At 46.3% G+C, this 20,221-nt stretch overlaps 1 protein-coding gene and 1 pseudogene across 10 annotated transcripts in view; both read right to left on the reverse strand.

Annotated features, from left to right (window-relative positions):
* Positions 1 to 20,221, reverse strand: part of EPB41L4B (erythrocyte membrane protein band 4.1 like 4B) — a 145,934-nt gene that overhangs the window by 11,445 nt on the left and 114,268 nt on the right. For 2 of the 10 annotated variants that reach the window (XM_089913570.1, XM_089913569.1), the window contains 3 exons: positions 12,999 to 13,188; positions 11,054 to 11,131; positions 1,406 to 2,834 (listed from right to left, as the gene is read on the reverse strand). In XM_089913570.1, the coding sequence (XP_089769696.1) occupies positions 2,460 to 2,834; positions 11,054 to 11,131; positions 12,999 to 13,188 (643 nt within the window). In that variant the 3' untranslated portion in view covers positions 1,406 to 2,459. Of the gene's footprint in view, positions 1 to 1,400; positions 2,835 to 4,206; positions 5,187 to 11,053; positions 11,132 to 12,998; positions 13,189 to 20,221 lie in introns of those variants that run through there. The other 8 variants (XM_022579103.2, XM_022579102.2, XR_016393610.1 and 5 more) reach the window with 8 other exon arrangements.
* Positions 13,182 to 19,291, reverse strand: LOC111177349 (DNA endonuclease RBBP8-like; annotated as a pseudogene).

A 20,221-nucleotide genomic window follows, 5' to 3' on the forward strand; every position in this document is an offset into this window, starting at 1 on the left:
TCAGAAATCTGGGAGCCCTTTTTGGCCCTCCCTCTCCCTCATCCAATCCAATTCCTTACCAGCCTCTTTTTTTTTTTTTTTAAGAATCTTTTTTTTTTTTGATGTGGACCATTTTTAAAGTCTTTATTGAATTTGTTACAATATTGCTTCTGTTTTATGTTTTGGGTTTTTGGCCACCAGCCATGTGGGATCTTAGCTCCCCAACCGGGGATTGAACCAACACCCCCTTGCACTGCAAGGTGAAGTCTTAACCACTGAAATGCCAGGGAAGTCCCCCTTACCAGCCTCTTAAATACCCCCCTGATCTGTGCACACCTCTCCACCTCCACCATCAACACCTCTCTGGATCACACTCTCTGCCTTCTCTCCCTTGAACTAGTCCTAGATTTCTAGGCTACTTCCCTGAGTCCACTCTGCCTGAACCCAGCTCTGCTCCCACTGCCATCACAGGGCTCATTTCCAAATGCAGCTGCCCTGTTACTACCCTGCTCAAAGTCCTTCAAAGGCTTCCCATTGCTCGTAGGATCCAGATCAGAGCCCCTCCTTTGGCCTACAAAGCCAAGCATGGTTTTGCCCTATAGGGTTTGTCCCTGCTTTCCTTCCCTTCCTCCTCTCATGCCTCACACCCTTGCTCTCTGCCTTCTAGGCCCACTGGCCTTCATTTCATTCCCCTGAATGTGGGATGACTCCTCTGCCCCAGGACTCTGGTTCATGCTGTTCCCCCTGCCTGCTCCAGCTGCCTCAAAGCCCTCTTGCCCAGTTCTTAAAAGTCCCAGCATGGTTTCTGACATTGGCTTCCTGCTCCATCTTGGCCCCCAGCTTTTCAGGAAGGGCTTCCCTGGGTGTCTCGCAGCACTGCCAAGGCTGGGGAGCAGGCCAGAGTGCCCGCCACGGCCAGCAGAGGAAGTAGAGCCGGAGCTTCCAGCTGGGGAGCTGTGCCTAGCCCAACTGCAGGGGCCAGATGAATGTTGTGGCAGCAGCACTGAACAGCCCGGCCCAGCCCCTGTGTCTCTGCTCTCTGGCTCTTAAAAGGCAGGTTCTGGAAGTAGATCATGACCCTAGCATGGATTGTTCTAGAAACATGCTTTTGTCTCTGCATGGACTGCTGAACACCTTCCCAGTTCTGCTCATCCTCCGAAACATGAATCAGCCACTGCTCACACCCTCCCTGTTCATGCGGCCGGCCACCTCAGGTAGCGACCATCACCTAACCCATGAGACTGCACTTCAAGCTACCCCTAGGCCACCTCACAGGTCCTCTAGATTGGCCTCTGGAAGGAGCCTCAGGGACCACTTGGTTCTTGGTTCTAGGAATCGCATACTCTGATCCCTGGGAGGAGGAGAGGGCGAGGGGAAAGAGGAGGGAGCCTCTTCTGCCCACCCCCATTTGAGCCTCCCCACCTCTGCTCAGTAGATGGTGAGCTTCTGCAGAAGCTTTTAGTTAAGGAAAAAAAGCTGAGCAGCTGAAAAGAATCCTGAAAATCGTCGAACTTTCATTTTGCAGATGAGGAAACTACGTTTAAATGTTTAAACACATTTCAACAGTTTGCAAAGAGTTTAAATAAGCTGCTCAGCGACACAGGGAGCCATGGTAACGGGAAAGCCAGTTGTCATGACTACCTGCTCTTGTTAAATACACCACCTGCCTCTCCAGCATTGAGAAACGACAGTCGTACTTGACATTTGTGGGGGTGGTCGGTGGTCGGTAAAGTACTTTCAAGTTCTTGATCCCTTTTGATCCTTGCCTCAACCAGATATAAGGAGGAGGATGTTCTTATTACTATTTCCACTTTAAATAAGATGAGACTGGTGCTCAGAGTGGTAAAATAACTTAACCTAAAATCTTACCATTATCAAGATGCAGATCCAACCCCAAAGAATTAAAAACAGGGACTCAGACAAATATAGGTACCTGCATGTTCATAGCAGCATTATTCACATTAGCCAAAAGGTGGAGACAACCCATCAATGCCCATCGATGAATGAATGGATCAACAAGTTACGGTATATAAGTACAATGGAATATTATTCCTCCATGAGAAGAAATGAAGTACTGATATATCTTACAGTGTGCATGAGCCTTACAAACATTATGCTAAGTGACAGAAGCCAGGCACAATAGGTCACACAGTATATGATTCCATTTTTATGGAATATCCAAACTGGGCAAAGCCAAAAAGACAGAATGGTGGTTGACAGGGGCCGGAGGGAAGGGGAAAATGGGAAGTGACTGTTTGATGGGTATGAGGTTTCCTTTGGGGGTGATGAAAAGGTTTTAGAATTAGATAGAGGTGGTAGCTGCATGACACTGAATGTACTAAATGTCACTGAATTGTCACTTTAAAATGGTTAATTTTATGTTACATGAAGCTCACCTCAATAAAACAAAACTAGAAGATGCAGACCCCCAAACCCCAGCTCCTTCCCAGACTCACAGAGTTCACAGTGATCAAAAGAAGCTATTGGGGGCTTCCCTGATGGCGCAGTGGTTGAGAGTCCGCCTGCCGATGCAGGGGATGCGGGTTTATGCCCCAGTCCGGGAGGATCCCACAAGCCGCGGAGCGGCTGGACCCGTGAGCCATGGCCGCTGAGCCTGCGCATCCGGAGCCTGTGCTCCACAACGGGAGAGGCCACAACAGTGAGAGGCCCGCGTACCGCAAAAAAAAAAAAGAAGCTGTTGGCACTGCTGGCTGGCGAACCACAGGAAAGCACGCCACCTGGGAACAATATCTCGAAACACAGATCTGTTTTCCGGATCTACTTACGGTAAACTGTGGCCCTGTTATGAAAGGATCAGGAAAAGGGGTCACTGTATCAGCCGGGAATGTTTTTATCTTCAAAAAAGAGACAGAGAAGAGTGTTACTTTCAGATTAGAAAACAAAGTTTTGAAATCTTTGGCAGTGCATTTTTAAACGGAACTGAAGGTTTCAGGGGGACGCACACCGAGCCTTCATTACTTGTTGAAGAAATACACCAAGGGTCGCTAGGAGTGTTGCCCAGCGCTCGTATCTGTGCCCATTGTTGTGCTATAGGGCCAGGCCGCTGCAAGGAAGACAGGCTGGAGTCTTCCTCGCCCTGACCACGACCAGGGCATATAATGAGGCAGGTGAGGGCTCCCTGGGGGCCTGCTGACGGCTCCCCTGCAGCTGTGGAGAATGGACGAGAGGGCACATCTGGGAACACAGTATATCAGACTGGACAGAGTACCAGGAGGCCTGGACTAATCAGGCCAGGAGGATTCCCTGTCTGTTCACTTTAGCTGCTGGGCTCCCTGTAAACTCTGGGCCATACAGGGAAACCTCAGGGAAACCCATGTAAGCATGGGAGAGTCCCACCACCGTGGCCTTGGGAACAGAAGGCATGGTGATCAGAAGTGCCCCGTGCTGGGGTCTGAAAGAGGGTGGACGCCCCGGCATGATCAGGTAGGGCTAAGTGGCCAAAAAGAGCCTCTGCTTCCATTTCTTTCTCTTGGGTCATTTCATCTTTGGCCTCCTGGAGGCCTTGGAGGATGGGGAGCGGGGGTGTGTGTATTTCTTTAAGCTGGCCTAGAGGACTGCCAGCAGGCCCAGGGTCCTGATGACTGTGGCACTAGCTTTGTCTGCAACCCACAGGGGCATAGAAACTGCCTGCTGGTGAATGCACATTGTGTCACCCGCCACCAGAGGGCTGCAGCCAAGACACCGAGGCCACCACTCCCTATGCGCCACCGCCTTAGTGTCTCTCAGAGTCTTGCCTATGGACCCTGGAGTAGCTACCTGATGGCCTTGAGTCATTCTAATGGAGGGTAAGGTAGGGAGGGTCAGGAACACATCAGACCAGACCCAAATCTGCTGAGGGTTCTGAATGACTTGAGTAGGTCTCAACTCAACTGATCTAGAAATGACAATGTCCTTGCAGTGGGCACTGAGATGTCCAGCCCAAGCCTGCTCCCCTTCCTCAAACTCTCCTTAGTCTCTTTAAATATCTCAAAATTCCCAGGGACTCAGGTGCCAACTCGGGTTGCTGGTAGTGACTGCCTGCAGCATAGCAAGAGAAGGACTGGGGGCAGCCTTTCTCCTCACAGGGCCTAACGTGGTGCTCTGAGACCAAAAGCAAAGTGACATACAGATAAGACTCAGACCATCATGAAATAAAAGGGGGAAAGAGGATTATTATCGCTATTAAAGAAATGTGAAAGTGGGCAACTTCAAAGAATTATTTTATACCTGCTCTAAAGAAGAAAAAGACATTCCAACAGTTACACTCTGGGTTGCTGGGCTCTGGCAAAGCACATTCACTCTTCTGATCATGGCGCTGATGGTCATTGGTATCACCACTTTAGAATGACTTTAGCAAAGCCAAAGTTGCATTATTGAACCCAGCAGGGTCTGGCCTGAGAAAATAAAATACCTGACACACAAGCTATATGTGTTCCCTCGAATAGTGACAAACTGGAAACAAAGCACGTGTCCTGCAGTAAAGAGTTCGTTAGGTAGATGGTGGACCATTCACTTGATGGAATATACAGTAGGTGGTACCAAGAACAAGCTAGAAACAATAAAACATTAAGCAAAAAGAGGAAAACAGGAGATGATATGGATACTCTGATTTAACTATGTAAAATTATGAATGAATACAAATAAATATTAGAAGGAAACATGCAAAAATGAAAAAAAGTTGTGCTAGGTTGGGATTATGGGTGATTCCCTTCAAGTCATTATATAATTCTCATATTGTCATCTTGATAAATAGCAGGAAAACACAAGTTAAAAGCTTTTGTTTTCAACAGAAATGCAACTAAGAATTTTTCTCTCTGCGGAAAGCATCTATCCTCAGCACGGCTCTAGGAGAACAAACTCTTCACGGTTCTTGAGACCTAGAGACGAAGGGGCAGGACCACAGCCGTGGGTCCCAGTTTGACCAGGGATGGCTGGACTCCAAAATCTGCAATCATCCTGGAGTGAGAGCCCCTGCGGCCCCGGGCTCCTCCGGAGGTCTGGTGCTCGTGCACACCCACGGGCTGCCTCCTGGCGGCTCCTGCCCGCCTCACCTCTCCTGGCCGGGCCCCTCTCCCTGCCAGGGTACCTACCAGCCTCGTTTTGATTGGAGGGTGCATGCAAACTCCAGTGGTCTCTTCCTTCATGGGGAGAGAGAGTGGAGGAGGACAGCGAGAGTGGGCACAGTGGGGGGCGCTGGCGGGCTCTGCCTGCTCACGAGGAGAGGAGAGAAGGGAGGGGAAGGAGAGAAAGACAGCACAGTGCAAGATGGATCTGTCGACCCCAGACAGCTCTCAAGCCAGCCTCACCCGCAGCCTCCTTCCAGCCTCTGGCCACCTGGCTTCTGGTCCCTCCCTCTTCCCTCCTCTCTCCACCTTCTCTCCTCCTCTCTGGCCCTCCTCTGTCTTCTCCACTATCTGAGCAGAACTGGCGGATCAAAACCCATTGCTGGGGCTGGCAGGTAGGGGCTATGTCCTGTGCCAAGTGCACGGGACCAGGGTGCTGTTGAGGATTCTGAAGCATTGCCCAGGCCAAGCCAGAAAGAGCTCAGATGAATCAGTGAAGCCAGCCATGGGGGCAAAATGAGCAATGGCCACATACTGGAGAGTCTTTGCCTTCCATGCCCCATGGCCTCCTGTACTCTGCTAAGTAAGGGCCCACATTATAAGTGGCTAAGTGAGTAGATGCACAACAGAGAGCTACAAGAAAGAGGTACATCAGTGAGGAGGAACACAGAGTTTAACATGTAATCTGCCATGGCTCTTTATCTGTGTTCAGAAAATATATTGGCCGTGACCCTCCTCCCACATCTATGGACCCAGGCCTTGGCATCTCATATTGGCACTGGGGGGTGAGGGGGCTTGCTGCTTAGCTAGGAGATACCAAGCATTGTGAGAAAATGCCATGTCATTTGGGATACCGGGTTCCCTGGCCCCAGCCCTAAATAGCGCCATGCACCCAGCAGAGATCCCACAGCTTGTACTGGTGAGAATGAGAATGGTGAGGGAAGAATGCTCTGATGTCAGGGGAGGGAGCCACTGACAGGGTCAGTTTGGGTCTCAGGAAAGAACCATTACCCCAGGGAACAAATACATGCATCTTTTAGCTCATGAGCGTTTTCTTAAGTAGTTGGTATGATCCTGCCATAATGAATCAAGTAGAGCCTCTGGGAAAGTTTCACTGAAAAATTATCAGGAAAGTTGTTGCCTTCTTTTCCATCTCCAAATTGATCCAACTCCATCCTTTTTACTATTGTGCAGTCCTAGGTGATCTCCAAGGGGCTTTTACAACCATTATTTACGATGGTCTCCATAATAGCCTTGTTTTACTATTCAGACGTGGGAGATGCAGAAATTGCATTTGCAAAGTCTAAATCCATGGGTCTAGACCCTCTTGTTGATTGTTTCTAAATCCATTCTTCAGAAACAAGGGAGTCCACGTTAGTCACCTAATGTGCAGTTAAGTTTTCCCACCCTACTTAAACTCCCCCTCCCGCTCTGGTCCTCAGGATAAATGTTATGCTCTATAAGGTGCTACTAAGGCATAAATCACCAAGAAACAAGGACATTCTGCCTTGAGGCCAAAATGTGTACTGGCCACCAGTGTCTGTACTGAAGATTATAATGGATGACTTAAAGCTTTGCCCAGCATTGGACTTTTATGGTAAAGAAATGTTGGTCCATCCCACAAGCATCTCTGACCTTTCTAAATGGAGATTTAGATCTCAGATTTGAAACTCAGATTTCTAAATGCATCTGAGCAGATTTAAACAAAAGAACATCCCTGGGGCTCCCACACTTCTGACTTGTAGTAAATGAACAGGATTTCACATGTAATAGGATACTATTTTGAAATACCATTTATGTTTTCTCCTGGTATTTCCTTTCCTCCTTGGGTCTTTTCTACATTTAGGCACCTAGGTTCTATATGGCTTTTGAGTTCCAAAATCTGACTCTCTGGGGAACAGAAAGGTTTTGGCATAGATAAATGATGGTGAAAATGTGTAAGCCTTCATCCAGATAAGAAAAGAGGTTGCCAGCTTGAGGATAAGCGAGAGAAGTCAGAAGGAGAGGGAGGACGGGTAGACATTAGTGAGTGCTGCACAAAGGGTCTCTGGGCCCCCCGTTCATAGGCAGAGGCTGGGGGACAGGGATTAAAGAGCAGTGGGGACCTGCACCCCTCTACTCAGGTAGAGATGGGAGAGCAGAGCAGAATGGCTGTGTGGTTGTGTCCAGCAGATAGGGATTCACATCCCAGCGGCACCGCGATCTCCACCCACCCAAAAGGGGCATTAAGTGAAGCAGCGGGTGTCCCAGATGTAGCAGCAAATAGGTGACTTCACGAACTAAAGAGACTTCCGTCCCTCTCCCCGTGCCCTGAAGAGCACGGATGGAACCCCAGGAAGACTGAAGAGGCTCCTGATTTGACTTGAGCTTAAGCTTCAGCTCTCCTGCTAGAATGAGGTTCAAAATAAAAACTAAGTTATTGAGACAAATGGAAACCCAGTTCTTCCGACACCCAACCCAGGGCCCATTCTGGGCCCTACACAACCTTCCTTTGGCCAGGCCATCTCCTCCCTGACACAGGAACTCCTGACTAATGTCCCCTGACCCAGACGAGACCTGGATTATGATGCTCTGCAGCTGGGTGAGTGGTCCTTGCAGTACAGGGATCAGGGAGGGACACGCCCCAAAGAGAGAGCATCAGAGACACAGAAGGTATGGGTGTTCACGGTCTGTGTTACCTGGGGAAGGAAGCTGGCATGACTGACCTGGAGTAGAGGGTGGGACTCTGCATCCCAAGGTCAACATGATTGATGTGTCCGTGTGCCCACCTTCTAACACCCCACACTCTACCGACACCCACACCCCCCTGCACACCAAATGAGAACACCAGAGGGAGAGTGCGTGCTGCCTTCACTCACTTGCCTTCTTCCCTTCCCATCCTCACACCCCCAAGCTTCCCTCCCAGGCAGAAACTCTTATCTGATCTTGAAGAGTCTATGATGCAGATTCCAGGAATGGGCAGACAACAGAGCTGCAGAGGTTGTAGGACTTGGATTGCTAAATTGAGCTACGTAATAAAAGAGTTGGGGATTACAGAAGAAAAGAGTTGGGAAAAAGCAGGGGATGCTACAAGAGTGAAGCTAGAAAGAATGTTTTTGTGGAGAGTTTGGGGATGTAAGTCCTTGGGGAAGTGCAAGGTGCAAGAGAATTAAGAGAGAAGCAAAATGAGATTCAAGAACTGTTACCAGGAGGTGTTCATTTAATCTTCTTTCATTATCTTAAGAGATGCCAGTTAAAGACTGAATCTTTTTTATCAATCTTAGCTGTTTGGACCATGTTTCATTCCATGCAGAGACTGGATCATAAGGGTAAAGAGACATTAAGGGTTAAACTAGCTCCAATAGTGTCTTGCTTTAATGAAGGCAAGAAAATCTGTCCCACTCCTCTCTCTCCAGCTCCCTGTCCTTCTAGTTCTGGCCTGAGGAACCAGGGCAGGGACACAGCTTTAAGACTTTCTTCCAGCCCCAGACCCTAAGTCTAGCCTTCCTTGGCTGTCTTTAGAGACACAGATGCCACGCCCCCCATCACCCTAACATCAAGGGCAGAAAGGGCTGCAGCTCGCATTTCTTTGATGCTGGGAGGAACAAATGGAAGAGATGGAGGTAAGAGGACCAGACAAAGGGAGAAGCAGGCTGCTGGAGTCCCTCTTCCCCTCTAGGGCGCTTCGGCACTCATGGAGATAGGTCTCTGGAGTGAAGTAAGGTCAAAGCCAATGATGCCAAGGAAAGCCCGAAATACTAGCCCTCCAGCATACCTTCTGTGTGCATGTGCTCTGTGAACATGCACTTGTGCCTCAAATCCGCACCAATAAGAAGAAGGATGCTTCATCTTGAAAAAAGGTATTCACTGCAAACTTCAGCTGTGAAGAGGGCAGCTGTGTCTTGTACAAAAACCTCAGCTTGGCAGTGCAGCACCTGGACCCTGTTTCAGAGCTCGGTCAGAGCTGCCCAGAGACACAAGCAAAGTGTCCTGGGGACACGGAATAAGCTCCCTGCTGTTGGAGGGGTGCAAGCAGAGACTGGACAGTAACTTGGTAGGCATTGGCACCTGAGATCAGGGGACCTCTGGGTCCCTGCCAGATGCTGCTTCCTTTCTAATCTCAGTCTGTTATGCCAAACACAGAAAAGGTGAGGCAGTTAAATCCACAAGCTGGATCTGCAACACAATGGTTTTTAAGGGAATCCCATCACTCCTGTCAAAGCCATGATGTATTTTTTTGTAAACTAACCCTAGTTCTCAGATCCACCAGACCTTTTAAATAATAATAAATAATCATTATTTTGCTCATGCTGTACCTTCTGCATAGAATGCTTTGGTCCACTTCCTCCATCTGGCAAACTCCTACTCATACCTTAAAACCCTAGCAACATGAAGGCTTCTTTTTCCTAGTGCCCCCAGACAGGGTTAGGCACAGGGTCCCACAGCAGTAGCAGTTTATACAGACTCTCTTAGAGTGTTTGAAACACAGCCCTTCTTCCAGGCATTGCTCTTCTCCAAAATGGTAAGTTCCCTAAAGAGGAGTCCAGATTTAGTTCAATTAGATGCAAAGGGCACCAGAGAAAGAGCCAGAACATCTGGGCTCCAGCTCCAGCTTGGTCCCTGGGTGATTACCCCACTCTGGGACTCAGTTTCCCAATCTGGGCAAAGGGGCGATGAGGTGTTTCCGGGTTACCCTATCTTGGCAATCTGTCTAACAAAAAGGCCACGAATAACCAGCTCCATTTACTTGAGCATGGGAAGGAAGTAACTCTGCAGGTCCCCGAGCTGGGTGTTGCCCACTGTCAGTTCTCAAGCAGTTTATCTGAAGGCGCTGACTCGAAGCTCTCAGACTGTACCAGCTCTCCAGAAGAGAAGTATAGTTGCATAAATCACAGATGATTTCCTTGTGCTAGCTGAGGCAGGAGCGGTGATCATTCCTAAAGCCTGGACAGCATTTTGCCTCATTTGTCCCCTCTTGAAAGCCTTCCAGAAATCCTTCCCATCCACCACACCCTTGTCCAGGGAGCCAGTCCTGAATGACTCCCACTTCTGGCTTCTCCCCAAGCATCTTCCACACGTCTCTCCTGTTGATCCTGACCCTTTACCAACCTGAGCCCCCTCCAGCCTCTAGCGGCCCTATCCATTCCCAGAGCCTCATACGCAGCCAGGCGCAGAGTAGGTTCTCAGGAGATAAGTTTTTGACTTGGCTCACGTGTTGACTCACATGCCAAATTTGTGCACCATGATTTTTGCTCCAGTATACTTGGCTATTAGGCTGAGCCCAGCCTAAGATACATCCAATTTTGCCTGTGTCATCTAATCATGTTTATAATATCTTATACACGTTTATGGTGCTTTATATATGGGGCTCTCTCTCATGTGATCCTTACAATGCTCTTAGGCAGACACACGGCAAACAACGACGCCCTCATCTGACAGAAGATGGGGCAGCGACTATCCAATGACAAGGCTCTTAAGGTGAAGAGCGGAGAGTGGAGCCAGGTCCGGCCTGCATGACTCCTGGGCTCAGTGCTCCCTTCCCTGAAAGGGCTTCCCACCTGCAGGCATCCCATCCTGAAGGAGAGACCTCTATGCAGAGGATGGAGGATGGTAGGGAGGCACGGGGGGCCTAGAAACCTAGGTGAGGCCTTGAGCTGGTACTCTAGGCCGGAGCATGCTGTTGCAAGAGACAGCAAGAGATGTCCCAGGGCGGGCATGCATGGCGGGCATGCAGCCCAGGAAGCCAAGAAGCCGAGACTGAAGCACGGAGGAGCAGCAGACAGGCAGGGTGGGGCCCCTGCAGCCACCCTCAGAGGAAAGGGAGCACGGCCCTCCCTCGGGGGCTCTGTGAGGTGGAAGGACCCGTGATGCCTGAACCCTGGAAGAAAGCTGATCCCTGAGCCTCCAGGCTGTGCGCAGGACAAGAGGAAGAGCCTTCCCAACAGCGATGCCCACCTCTGTCCATCCGTCCCACTGCCAAGATGTTTCTATGGTCTGTGGCTTTTCTGGTTTTAGCAAAATGGGAAGTTTACCAGAGGAGTGGCTTCTGTGAAATCCATCAGCAGATCACCTGGCTCCAAGGTAAAGGCACCTCCTCGGTCAGAGGGGCTCTACAAAGGCAGACAAAAATATCCCAGTTAGTGCCGGCTCTGGACTGACAGTGGAATTTCAACAGAAAATACAGATGGTCCTGACCTCTCTCCTCTTCCCCTTTTCTAACACTGAACTCATTATCATGCCAACCCCCACCAGAGTTCTCTTAACTCAGTAGTGTACAAAATGTTGACACCAAACCCTGAGTTTTTCTGAAATCTTAATGGGTAGAAGTAGGGTATAGGGTGGAGAACTGTCTTTTTTGAAGCTGCAAACAATTTTTCTTAAATGCTTTGAGTGCTCTTTGACTGGCCTTTGGGGGAAAAACACTTCAAAGAGTCCTTTGAATATATAAACAGAGAGTAAAGACCTCATCCTGGATCAAGACCTCAAGGAGCTAAACTCATCTGCACAATAGCGAGGAAGAGCTTTATGGTAGAAGAGTGATTTTCAGATGGTACCTCTGAAAATCACATTCATTTTTTGGGAAAAAATTTTTTTCGCCTTGCCTTGGGGGTATCTCAGCAGCATGGGGGGCCTTGAAACCCTCTGTGGAAAAAAATAAGTCGCATTTACTTGGTGCAAGCAGGGCCCTAAGGAGAGAGATGGCCAGAAGAGGGAGCCTTGTGGCTTCTGGTACGATGTTGCCTGCATCTCCACTGAATTCCCTTCTGTTTTGTAAATGTTTTTGCGTGGTTTTAACCATGGCCTGGGATATACAGAGGAGCCTGTGTCCACACTTGGGACAAAGCAGTGCTAGGGACTCAGCACAGTGGAGGGGAACCCAACTCCAGTTCCCAGGAGGTGATCTACAGAAAAGTGGGGAGCCTCAGTCTGGGCCAGTCACTGGCTCAGGGATCCCGCCGGATCCTGTTGGACACAGAGGTATTCCCAGAAACCCCGGGAAGGGACCCTGTGAAAGACTGGCCTCAGTCATACACGATGCGGCCTGGACTATTGTTACTTAGATGTTACCAGGAATCATGATCCCTGGAGCTACAGAAGCCTCGGGCATCCTGTTTGCACAAGCACTTTAATCTCTGCTGGACCCATGAGCTGGGCATCGTAGCAGATCTTATTCTCTTTTTTGGGAAGAGGAAACTGAGGCTCGGAAAAACAAGGGCTACGGAGTGACTACTTGTTTCAAGCAGCCATAGGTGTTTGAAAGGAGCAGTTGGGCCCCAAGTCTTGGCCCCCAAGACTCTAAGGTTCCAGTCTTGCATTAGGGGCCCCACCTCATGCACACAGGGTTCCTCAGCAGGGTCCACAGACCAAGCAACCTTTGACTCAGCAACTGCTTGGAGAGCAAGGCATGTGACCGCCTTTGGACCAATTGCTGAAGAGTGACCACAGCTAAGCGTCACTCAAAGGAAACCAAGAGAAATGTCTTGTGCCTTAGTCACAGCCCATTCACATCATTGGCAACTTCCTGAAATTTCAGAGTGACAAACAGAATAATATTTTCTGCTTTCAAACTGTTAACACAGGCTATCCCATAAAAGGAATGGGATAGGGATACCTCTATGTTTTTACTCCTCCAAATTTTCCATTATGGGGGATAAAAACCCATTTCTTGCTTTCTGTCTTCACAGTAGAGTAACAGCTTTTGCAGGGATGATATTCTAAAACTAAAATTGCCCTCAAAAATCTCTTAAATTTCCCTTCAAGTACAAAGTACATGCTTTTATATTATACCATTTGTCTCTCATACGTGGTTATCTTTCAGGGACAGGTTATATAAAACACATGCTTTGGTGGTTATTACTGTAGCTTTACGAGTGCACAGACTTGATGATGCAAAGTTTAAATGCATACAGATGCCACACACAATTTATGCAGAGTTCTCGGCAAGTATAGCTACTCCTCAGGACTTTTCCGCCGTACCTTGGCCCCTGGGGACAGCTGGCCCTTGCCTTCTGAATTCTGAGGCGAGCTGACTTTGTGGACCTTGGGGGATGCCAGCGGCACTGAGACTTGTGTGGTGGTGGCCATGGTGGTGGCCATGGCTGGAGTTGTGGTCGCTCCCGCTGCCTCGGCCAGGTCTGGAGGGAGGTCGTCTTCATCACTGCGGTTACTAGAAGCACATGAAGCTCTGCTCATTACAATAATAAACAGGCTGAGGGGAGTGGAGGGAGGTGGGGAGGGCTGGGACGGCTAGGGTGGGGATTGGGGGCTCCCCAAACAGATGTCTACCAGATGTCCAGCTTACAGGGGCCGATATATTGACCTTCAGCCAAAGCAAGTCTGGGCTGGATTTTCTGTCACTTGCCCGGGGATTAAAAAAATGTTTTATTATGAGAAAATATGTATAACATAATATTTATCATTTGTCAGTATACAATCCAGGGGCTCAAACACATTCACAATGTTGTATAACAAGGACTTTATCTATACGCCAAACTTTTTTATCATCCCAACAGCAACTCTGCACTCACTGAACGACAGCTCCTCGTGGGCCCCTCTCCGCAGACCCTGGTAACATTTGCTCTGCTGTTGAGGCTCAGGGTGGGCCACCCCCAAATATGCCACAATGGCATATTGATTCTTTTTTATTAGGATAGAGTTGTTTTTATTTTAATAAAATTACATGGAGAAAAAGCTTAATATGTTTTTTATATAGCATTTTTTTGAAGACCCTGAAGGAAAGATTGAATTACCATCATCATCGAAAATTTATTCCTGGAAACATCGCAGGATTTTTTTTTTCGTATTTTCAAAATTGTAATTAGGTATTACCAAATAAAGTAATAAACAACTTTTAACTCAGAGTGCAAAATGAAAGCACCTTGTTATTTTAAAGGTGCAAAAGCAAGAAAATACGACATAAACTTATCCATTTTTAAATAGTCGTCTGTGTGATGGGTAAATGCCATTTAAAAACATTTTCAGTAGAAAAATGATTTAAAAATCAGTTTTCAGAAGATCAAAAAAATCAATGTTTAATACCAACCTTAACTATAAATAAAAAGAATATTGTCATCTCTCCTGTTTTTGCTTCAACATTTATGTCTTCTGCTCTTTGCCTTTCAGAGAAAATATTGCATGGTAAGGCTGCCGTCCTTTTGGACGACGAGAAGGATCAAGATCTTCTTTAATGTAACCTCTTTCCATACAAGTCTGAGTGGAAGGAAAACCAACTTCCCAGAAATTCTCTGGTGTGTTGGGTGGAATGTAGCGAAATTGGTGTCTTGAGCAGGAAGCCAACTTCTTTTCTCTTTCTTCTGCTGGAAAATCTGCATAAAAAATTTCACATTACTTACATGGGTGTCCAAGCAATTTTCTTCTTTCTTCTTTTTTCCGGACCACCTCAATATGAGGAAAATTTTGTAAGCTAGTCTCTCTTTCATCATCTTTAAAATATGGGTCCACAAATGCTTTCTGTTTGACTTGATCTTATTTATCACCAGGAGAGTTTGATTTTTTTGTAGCAGTTGACAACTCTTCATCTGCTACTTGGGGGAAGCTATCCACCAAACAGGATTCATATTCTTCATGGGTAGTCCGATCAAACATATCTTCCAAGCTATCATTCATTTTTCTTTCTCCATTTGGACTTTTTTCTCCCTTCTGCTCTTGGTTCTTTTTTTTTTTTTTTTTTTTTTTTTTTTTTTTTGCGGTACACGGGCCTGTCACTGTTGTGGCCTCTCCCGCTGCGGAGCACAGGCTCCGGACGCGCAGGCTCAGCAGCCATGGCTCATGGGCCCAGCCGCTCCGCGGCATGTGGGATCTTCCCGGACCGGGGCACGAACCCGTGTCCCCAGCATCGGCAGGCGGACTCCCAACCACTGCGCCACCAGGGAAGCCCATGATTCTTCATTTTTAAAAGCATACTTTCACTAACCAATGTACAGTCCATGTCCACTGTCTCTCCTCCTGCTAATCTTGACTGACTGCCATCCTTTGCATCTACTACAGTAATATCCATTTTATACTGAGAAAGGTCTGCTCCTGGGTCTATACTCCGCTAGATGTTTTCAAAGGATACATCTTGGTTGTTTTGTAGAGACTTTGTTTTAACAATTCTACATGGATTTAACTGAAGAACTGATGCAAGTTCACATGCTCCATGGACTGACCTGGTTTTTATTTTTAGAGGCTCTCGAGAACCAGCACCCTTCATGTCATCAAAAAGATTCTCTGTCTCCAAACTTTCAAGTGGATGTAGAGGAATTTTAAAGATAGAATTTTCTTCCTTTATTTGTAACAGTGTTTTATTATCTGGAGATTTACTCAAGGACTGGAGGAGGGACTCCTGTAAACTGCTGGGCTCTTCTGGGGAATCTTTGGTTAACCCACAGCTCCCACTCAAGGCCTTACGGCTTGAGGAAGAGCCCTTTGGAACAGGCTTCAAAACCTCATAGAGAGTCACTTGCCTAAATCCGACTTTAGAGTTCTCACTTCCTTGGCTTTTCTCTTGACGCTGAATAGGTGAAAATCGATCAGACAGATCCAGAGGTTTATCCATCACATAGTCTCCATTCATGTAAGAATGACTATCTGGTGGAAAAGGAAAAGCATTTTCTTTATCAAAGGAGGCTTGGGGGCAGCTTACTTCATCTTCACTTTCTTCCTTGATTTTCTTCCTTTTGATTCGATCTCCCAGTGATTTCAGGGGTACCACATGTTTATCAGTAACAGTATCTTTAATGTGATCAATACTATCCTGTTCACTTGTATTTTTATTTATAAGCACCTGCTTATTAGAAGATGACTGGTTAGTGATCGTCTTCACTTCAGCCCCAATATTATGATGTGTGAAAAGGGCACCAGCTTCAGATTTTGATCTAGGTTTCTCTGGTCTAGAATTAGAAGTGTTGCTGAAACGCGTTGTTTACAGATGGTTTTTTTTCCCAGTCTCTAAAAGAGAAGGGGACAAACTTGTATTCAAACCTAAACTACTTTTCACTCCTTCCAGACAGTGGTAGAGCTCATCACCAAGAAGGCTCATAGGACCTCGAGATTCAGACTCATCTTGAACACTAAGTCCAAGTGTTTCAGCAACAACTGCAGCTAAATTACCAGGAGGATAACTGCTTTTTCCATGTGTTAGCCACTGGAGCTTGACTCTGATCACAAGTGTCAGCCACTAGAATTTCACGTTCATTATGTTTATGTTGTGAATGAGTTGAAGACTGTGGTGCTTTTCTCCATTCACGTGCACACCCAGAGTGCTCCAGTTTAGTATGTGTTTGTTCTACGTATCGGACGTGGAGGTTCTCCTTCCTTCGTAGTCGGTTAGCGCCAGAAAATGAAAAGGTTGTTGCTGGTGAATCTGGAATAACATCTTCCTCAGATTCAAGACCGGGTGCTTGATGTGGTTGAGCATTCTCAATTTTCTGCTGCAGCTGTTCAGAAAGCTTTTTATTTTCTTCCTGCATTCTTTTCATTCATAATCTCTGTGATAAGTTTAAGATTCTGCTGTCGAATATTTTCAAAGTCTTGCTGTTTCTTCCGCATATGTTCTTCAGTTACCGCACAGCGATCACATAATCCTGCTCTGAATCGATCTTCTAAAACTTTAATGGTTTCATGAAGGACTTTCCGTGGCTCTCTCAGCTGTTGACTTTTGGTGAAGAATTCTTCTAGTCTCTGTGCATCTAAACTTCGTTCCTTTTTCAGTTTGGTTACTGTTACTTGTAGACCTTGTACTTCTTTATCATGATATTCCTTTAGTTTTGTCCAAAGATCCTTAAAGTCAGTAGATACATCTGCAGAACTGGGGCCTCCGCAACTGCTTCCCGAGACGTTCATCTTACTTAATATGCTCACACTTCTACTGCCTAATGTTTTCTGACCTTTTCTGTTACATTATACAGGTCTGAAGTTGTCTTTGGCCAGTTCAAATACGGCTTGCAAGATTGCCTTGAGATTCTCGAAAGCCCCAGCAGGAACGCGAGCATGCTCTGGAGCTGGGAAGAGACGGCCACTTGCTTTTCTCCTCGTTCCCTCCCTAATCTGCCAAACCGCCAGCAGCCAAGCTGCCCCCTTGGGGCAGCCAGTGTTTTCCAGGGCTGGGGGACGGCCCGAGGGCCCAGGATTTTTTAATTAATCCAGTAAGAGATAGTTTTACTATTAAGCAAAATATGTATTAACTATGAGATGTAATATCCTAGTTACGAAAATTTGCATTTTAAAAACAATTTAGGGTAATTTTTTCCTGTGGTATTTAGTAAGAAAAAGTAATTACTTTTGGCATTTAAATTAGAAATAAATATTTATCAATATAGTTTGTACTGGTTTCCAAGAGAATATTGAAACTTTGTTATAGGGCCTCAAGTTTTCTTCTCCTCTTCATGATGTTAAATTGTAACCTAAAATGTGGTAAAAAGTTATTCCTTAATTTCTTTTTTTTTAAATAAATTTATTTACTTTATTTATTTATTTTTGGCTGTGTTGGGTCTTCGTTGCTGCACGCAGGCTTTCTCTAGTTGTGGCGAGCAGGGACTACTCTTTGTTGCGGTGCACGGGCTTCTCAGTGCAGTGGCTTCTCTCGTTGCAGAGCATGGGCTCTAGGCGTGCGGGCTTCAGGAGTTGTGGCATGTGGGCTCGGTAGTTGTGGCTCACGGGCTCTAGAGTGCAGGCTCAGTAGTCGTAGCCCACGGGCTTAGCTGCTCCGCGGCATGTGGGATCTACCCGGACCAGGGCTCGAACCTGCGTCCCCTGCATTGGCAGGCAGATTCTTAACCGCTGTGCCACCAGGGAAGCCCCAGTTATTCCTTAATTTCTGACAGACTTTCTCCTTCCTGCTTGTTACGTGGTGTAAAGGTCTGTCATATTATTTTGAATTAAAGTTACTTAAGAAATGGCCAACACTCTGACCCTCCTTTCTGTCTCCCTGAAAGCAGGAAATAAATCTCTCGTGTGAAAGGTGTACTCCCTGCACCTGAAGATAGAAGGACCCCTTTATCATCAGAGTCAGGGGATTTGGGCCTAGAGGCCTGTATAAACAAACCCTGTTACTTCTTTAAGTTACTACCGCAAGCCCAAACTCTGTATAGATTCTTCACTAAATGAGCACCCAAAACCTAAGTTTCTTTGTCCTGTCAATTCCTCACAACTTTATTGTTTCTTTGTCTAAAAAGTAGAAAAGCTGCCTGCTTTGGGCACTTCTTAGGTTCCATTTCTATGAGACCTCCATGTGCATGAATTAAAATTTCTTTCTTTTTAACCTTTTCAGTTTATTATTAGTCCAGCCACAAGAACTCAAAAAGGGTAAAGGGGAAATTCCACACCCCTCCCCCACGATGCTTTCTGTCCGGATGAATTTGACTACTCTAGGTACCTCATATAAGTGGAATCATACAGCAAATGTTCTTCTGTATCAGGCTTGTTTGAACATAATGTTTTCAAGGTCCATCCATGTCATCACGTAAGTCAAAATGTCATTCCTTTTTATGGCTGAGTAACATTCCATTGTATGGACAGACTGTATTTTGTTTATCCCTTCATCTGTTGATGGACAATTGGGTTGTTTCCACCTTTTAGCTATTGTAAATAGTGCTGTTATGAACACTGGTGTTCAAACATTTGTTTGAGTCTCTGCTTTCAACTCTTTTGAACTGAAATCCCACATAGGAGTGGAATTGCTGAGTTGTATGGTAGTTCTATGTTTAACGTTTTGAGGAACCACCAAACCAAGGGATGTTATTCTGAGGAGCCTCCCTTAGGAGGGTAAGCATAAGACTTGTAGGAACCTCCTGTTCTGAGCGAAGGGTGTAATGACTCCTTTCGTGGCCTAATAGCAACTGTCTCTTCGGTGTGAAAACTGATTATAGAGAAGGAGTTGCACACAATTGTTTTGGGGCCGAGCAGCTCTGGCCTTCGACCCTCTCTGATCGAGTGGGATGAGCCAGGATGGAAAGGACACTAGACAGGAAGTCACCATGTGGGAGAAGTCTCCCTCACGGCAGCTGGGGCTTATCTCCAGGGCTTGGCTTTGTTGGGAAGGCCTGACTTCCCACAAGGTACGTCAAGGCTGGAAGCTCTTCTGATCTGATCATCCCAGCACAGAGCAGCACCATCAATCCCCCACCCTTAGCATGGACAGTATTTTCTCAAATTTATAGAAATAGACAAGTTCCCTCTCCCCTGCTGCCAGCCAGATTGCTGCCTGCACAGGAAAGGGCTAACTCAGCAGGCCCCAGATGCTCAAACCCTGTACATTCCAAAGGAACCATTGGCCACTGACAAGCTCCTGAGAGAACCTCTGGACCCTTGGAATATCCTGCTGGATAAGTGTGTCTTGGCACACCTAAGACCTTGAGCTATGCCAGATAGCTTATGCTATCAATGTGATTTATGATGAACACCTGGTGTCTAAGGTAAATTCATGAAACATTTTAATAAGTAAAATTTTATGTAGTAGTATGAGTCTTTTCTTTGAAATGATTTCTATTTTAACAATACATGCATAGAAAAATGTCTAGAGTAATAGCCATAAATGTGAACATTGGTTATTTTTGATGGTGTGATTCTAGGGAATTAGTTACTTTTCTCTTTGGACTTTTCTGTCTTGCCTGAATACCTTTAGATTTTTACACTATGTTTAAATACATAGTTAAGTTATATATCTGGGTAAAAATTAAGCAGCTCATCATTTTCTAAACATACCAGCTGACATCAATATAAAGATGATGCTTTTACCTGCCTTCAACTGTTTGCAGAGTTTGCTTCTCCTTTCACTCTGCACACAGCAGCCACACCTTTCCTCCCTATGCCGTATTTCAAGAAAAGAACACAGCTGAGATTTTTGTTTATATCCTAAAAAGCAGCAGTTTGAAAACTTTTTCAGAGCACCTGAATATCATGATGCTTTGATGGAGTACCCTAAAACCCAAACAAGCACACATAATTCTGGCCTAGGAACTAGGAATACTGTAACAGCTGAAAAGGGCACACACATCCCTGCATCTCAAAACTAATGATGCAGAATTATTTTTTAGGAAATGGGAAATCTGAGGTTTTCCAATCTGTATCCCCAACCAAGTGTTTATTAACTTTATCAATATCTATGAGTGGAAGAGATGAGTAAAGAAGTGGTAACTAGTGTCAACAGTACCATTACTATTTATGGGATGAAAACTTAAAACTGGGAAAATCTCATCCAT

This window comes from Delphinapterus leucas, chromosome 6, assembly GCF_059928025.1.
Source record: "Delphinapterus leucas isolate spDelLeu-1000000601 "Yukka" chromosome 6, BTC_Dleu_Yukka2, whole genome shotgun sequence".
Lineage (NCBI taxonomy): Eukaryota > Metazoa > Chordata > Mammalia > Artiodactyla > Monodontidae > Delphinapterus > Delphinapterus leucas.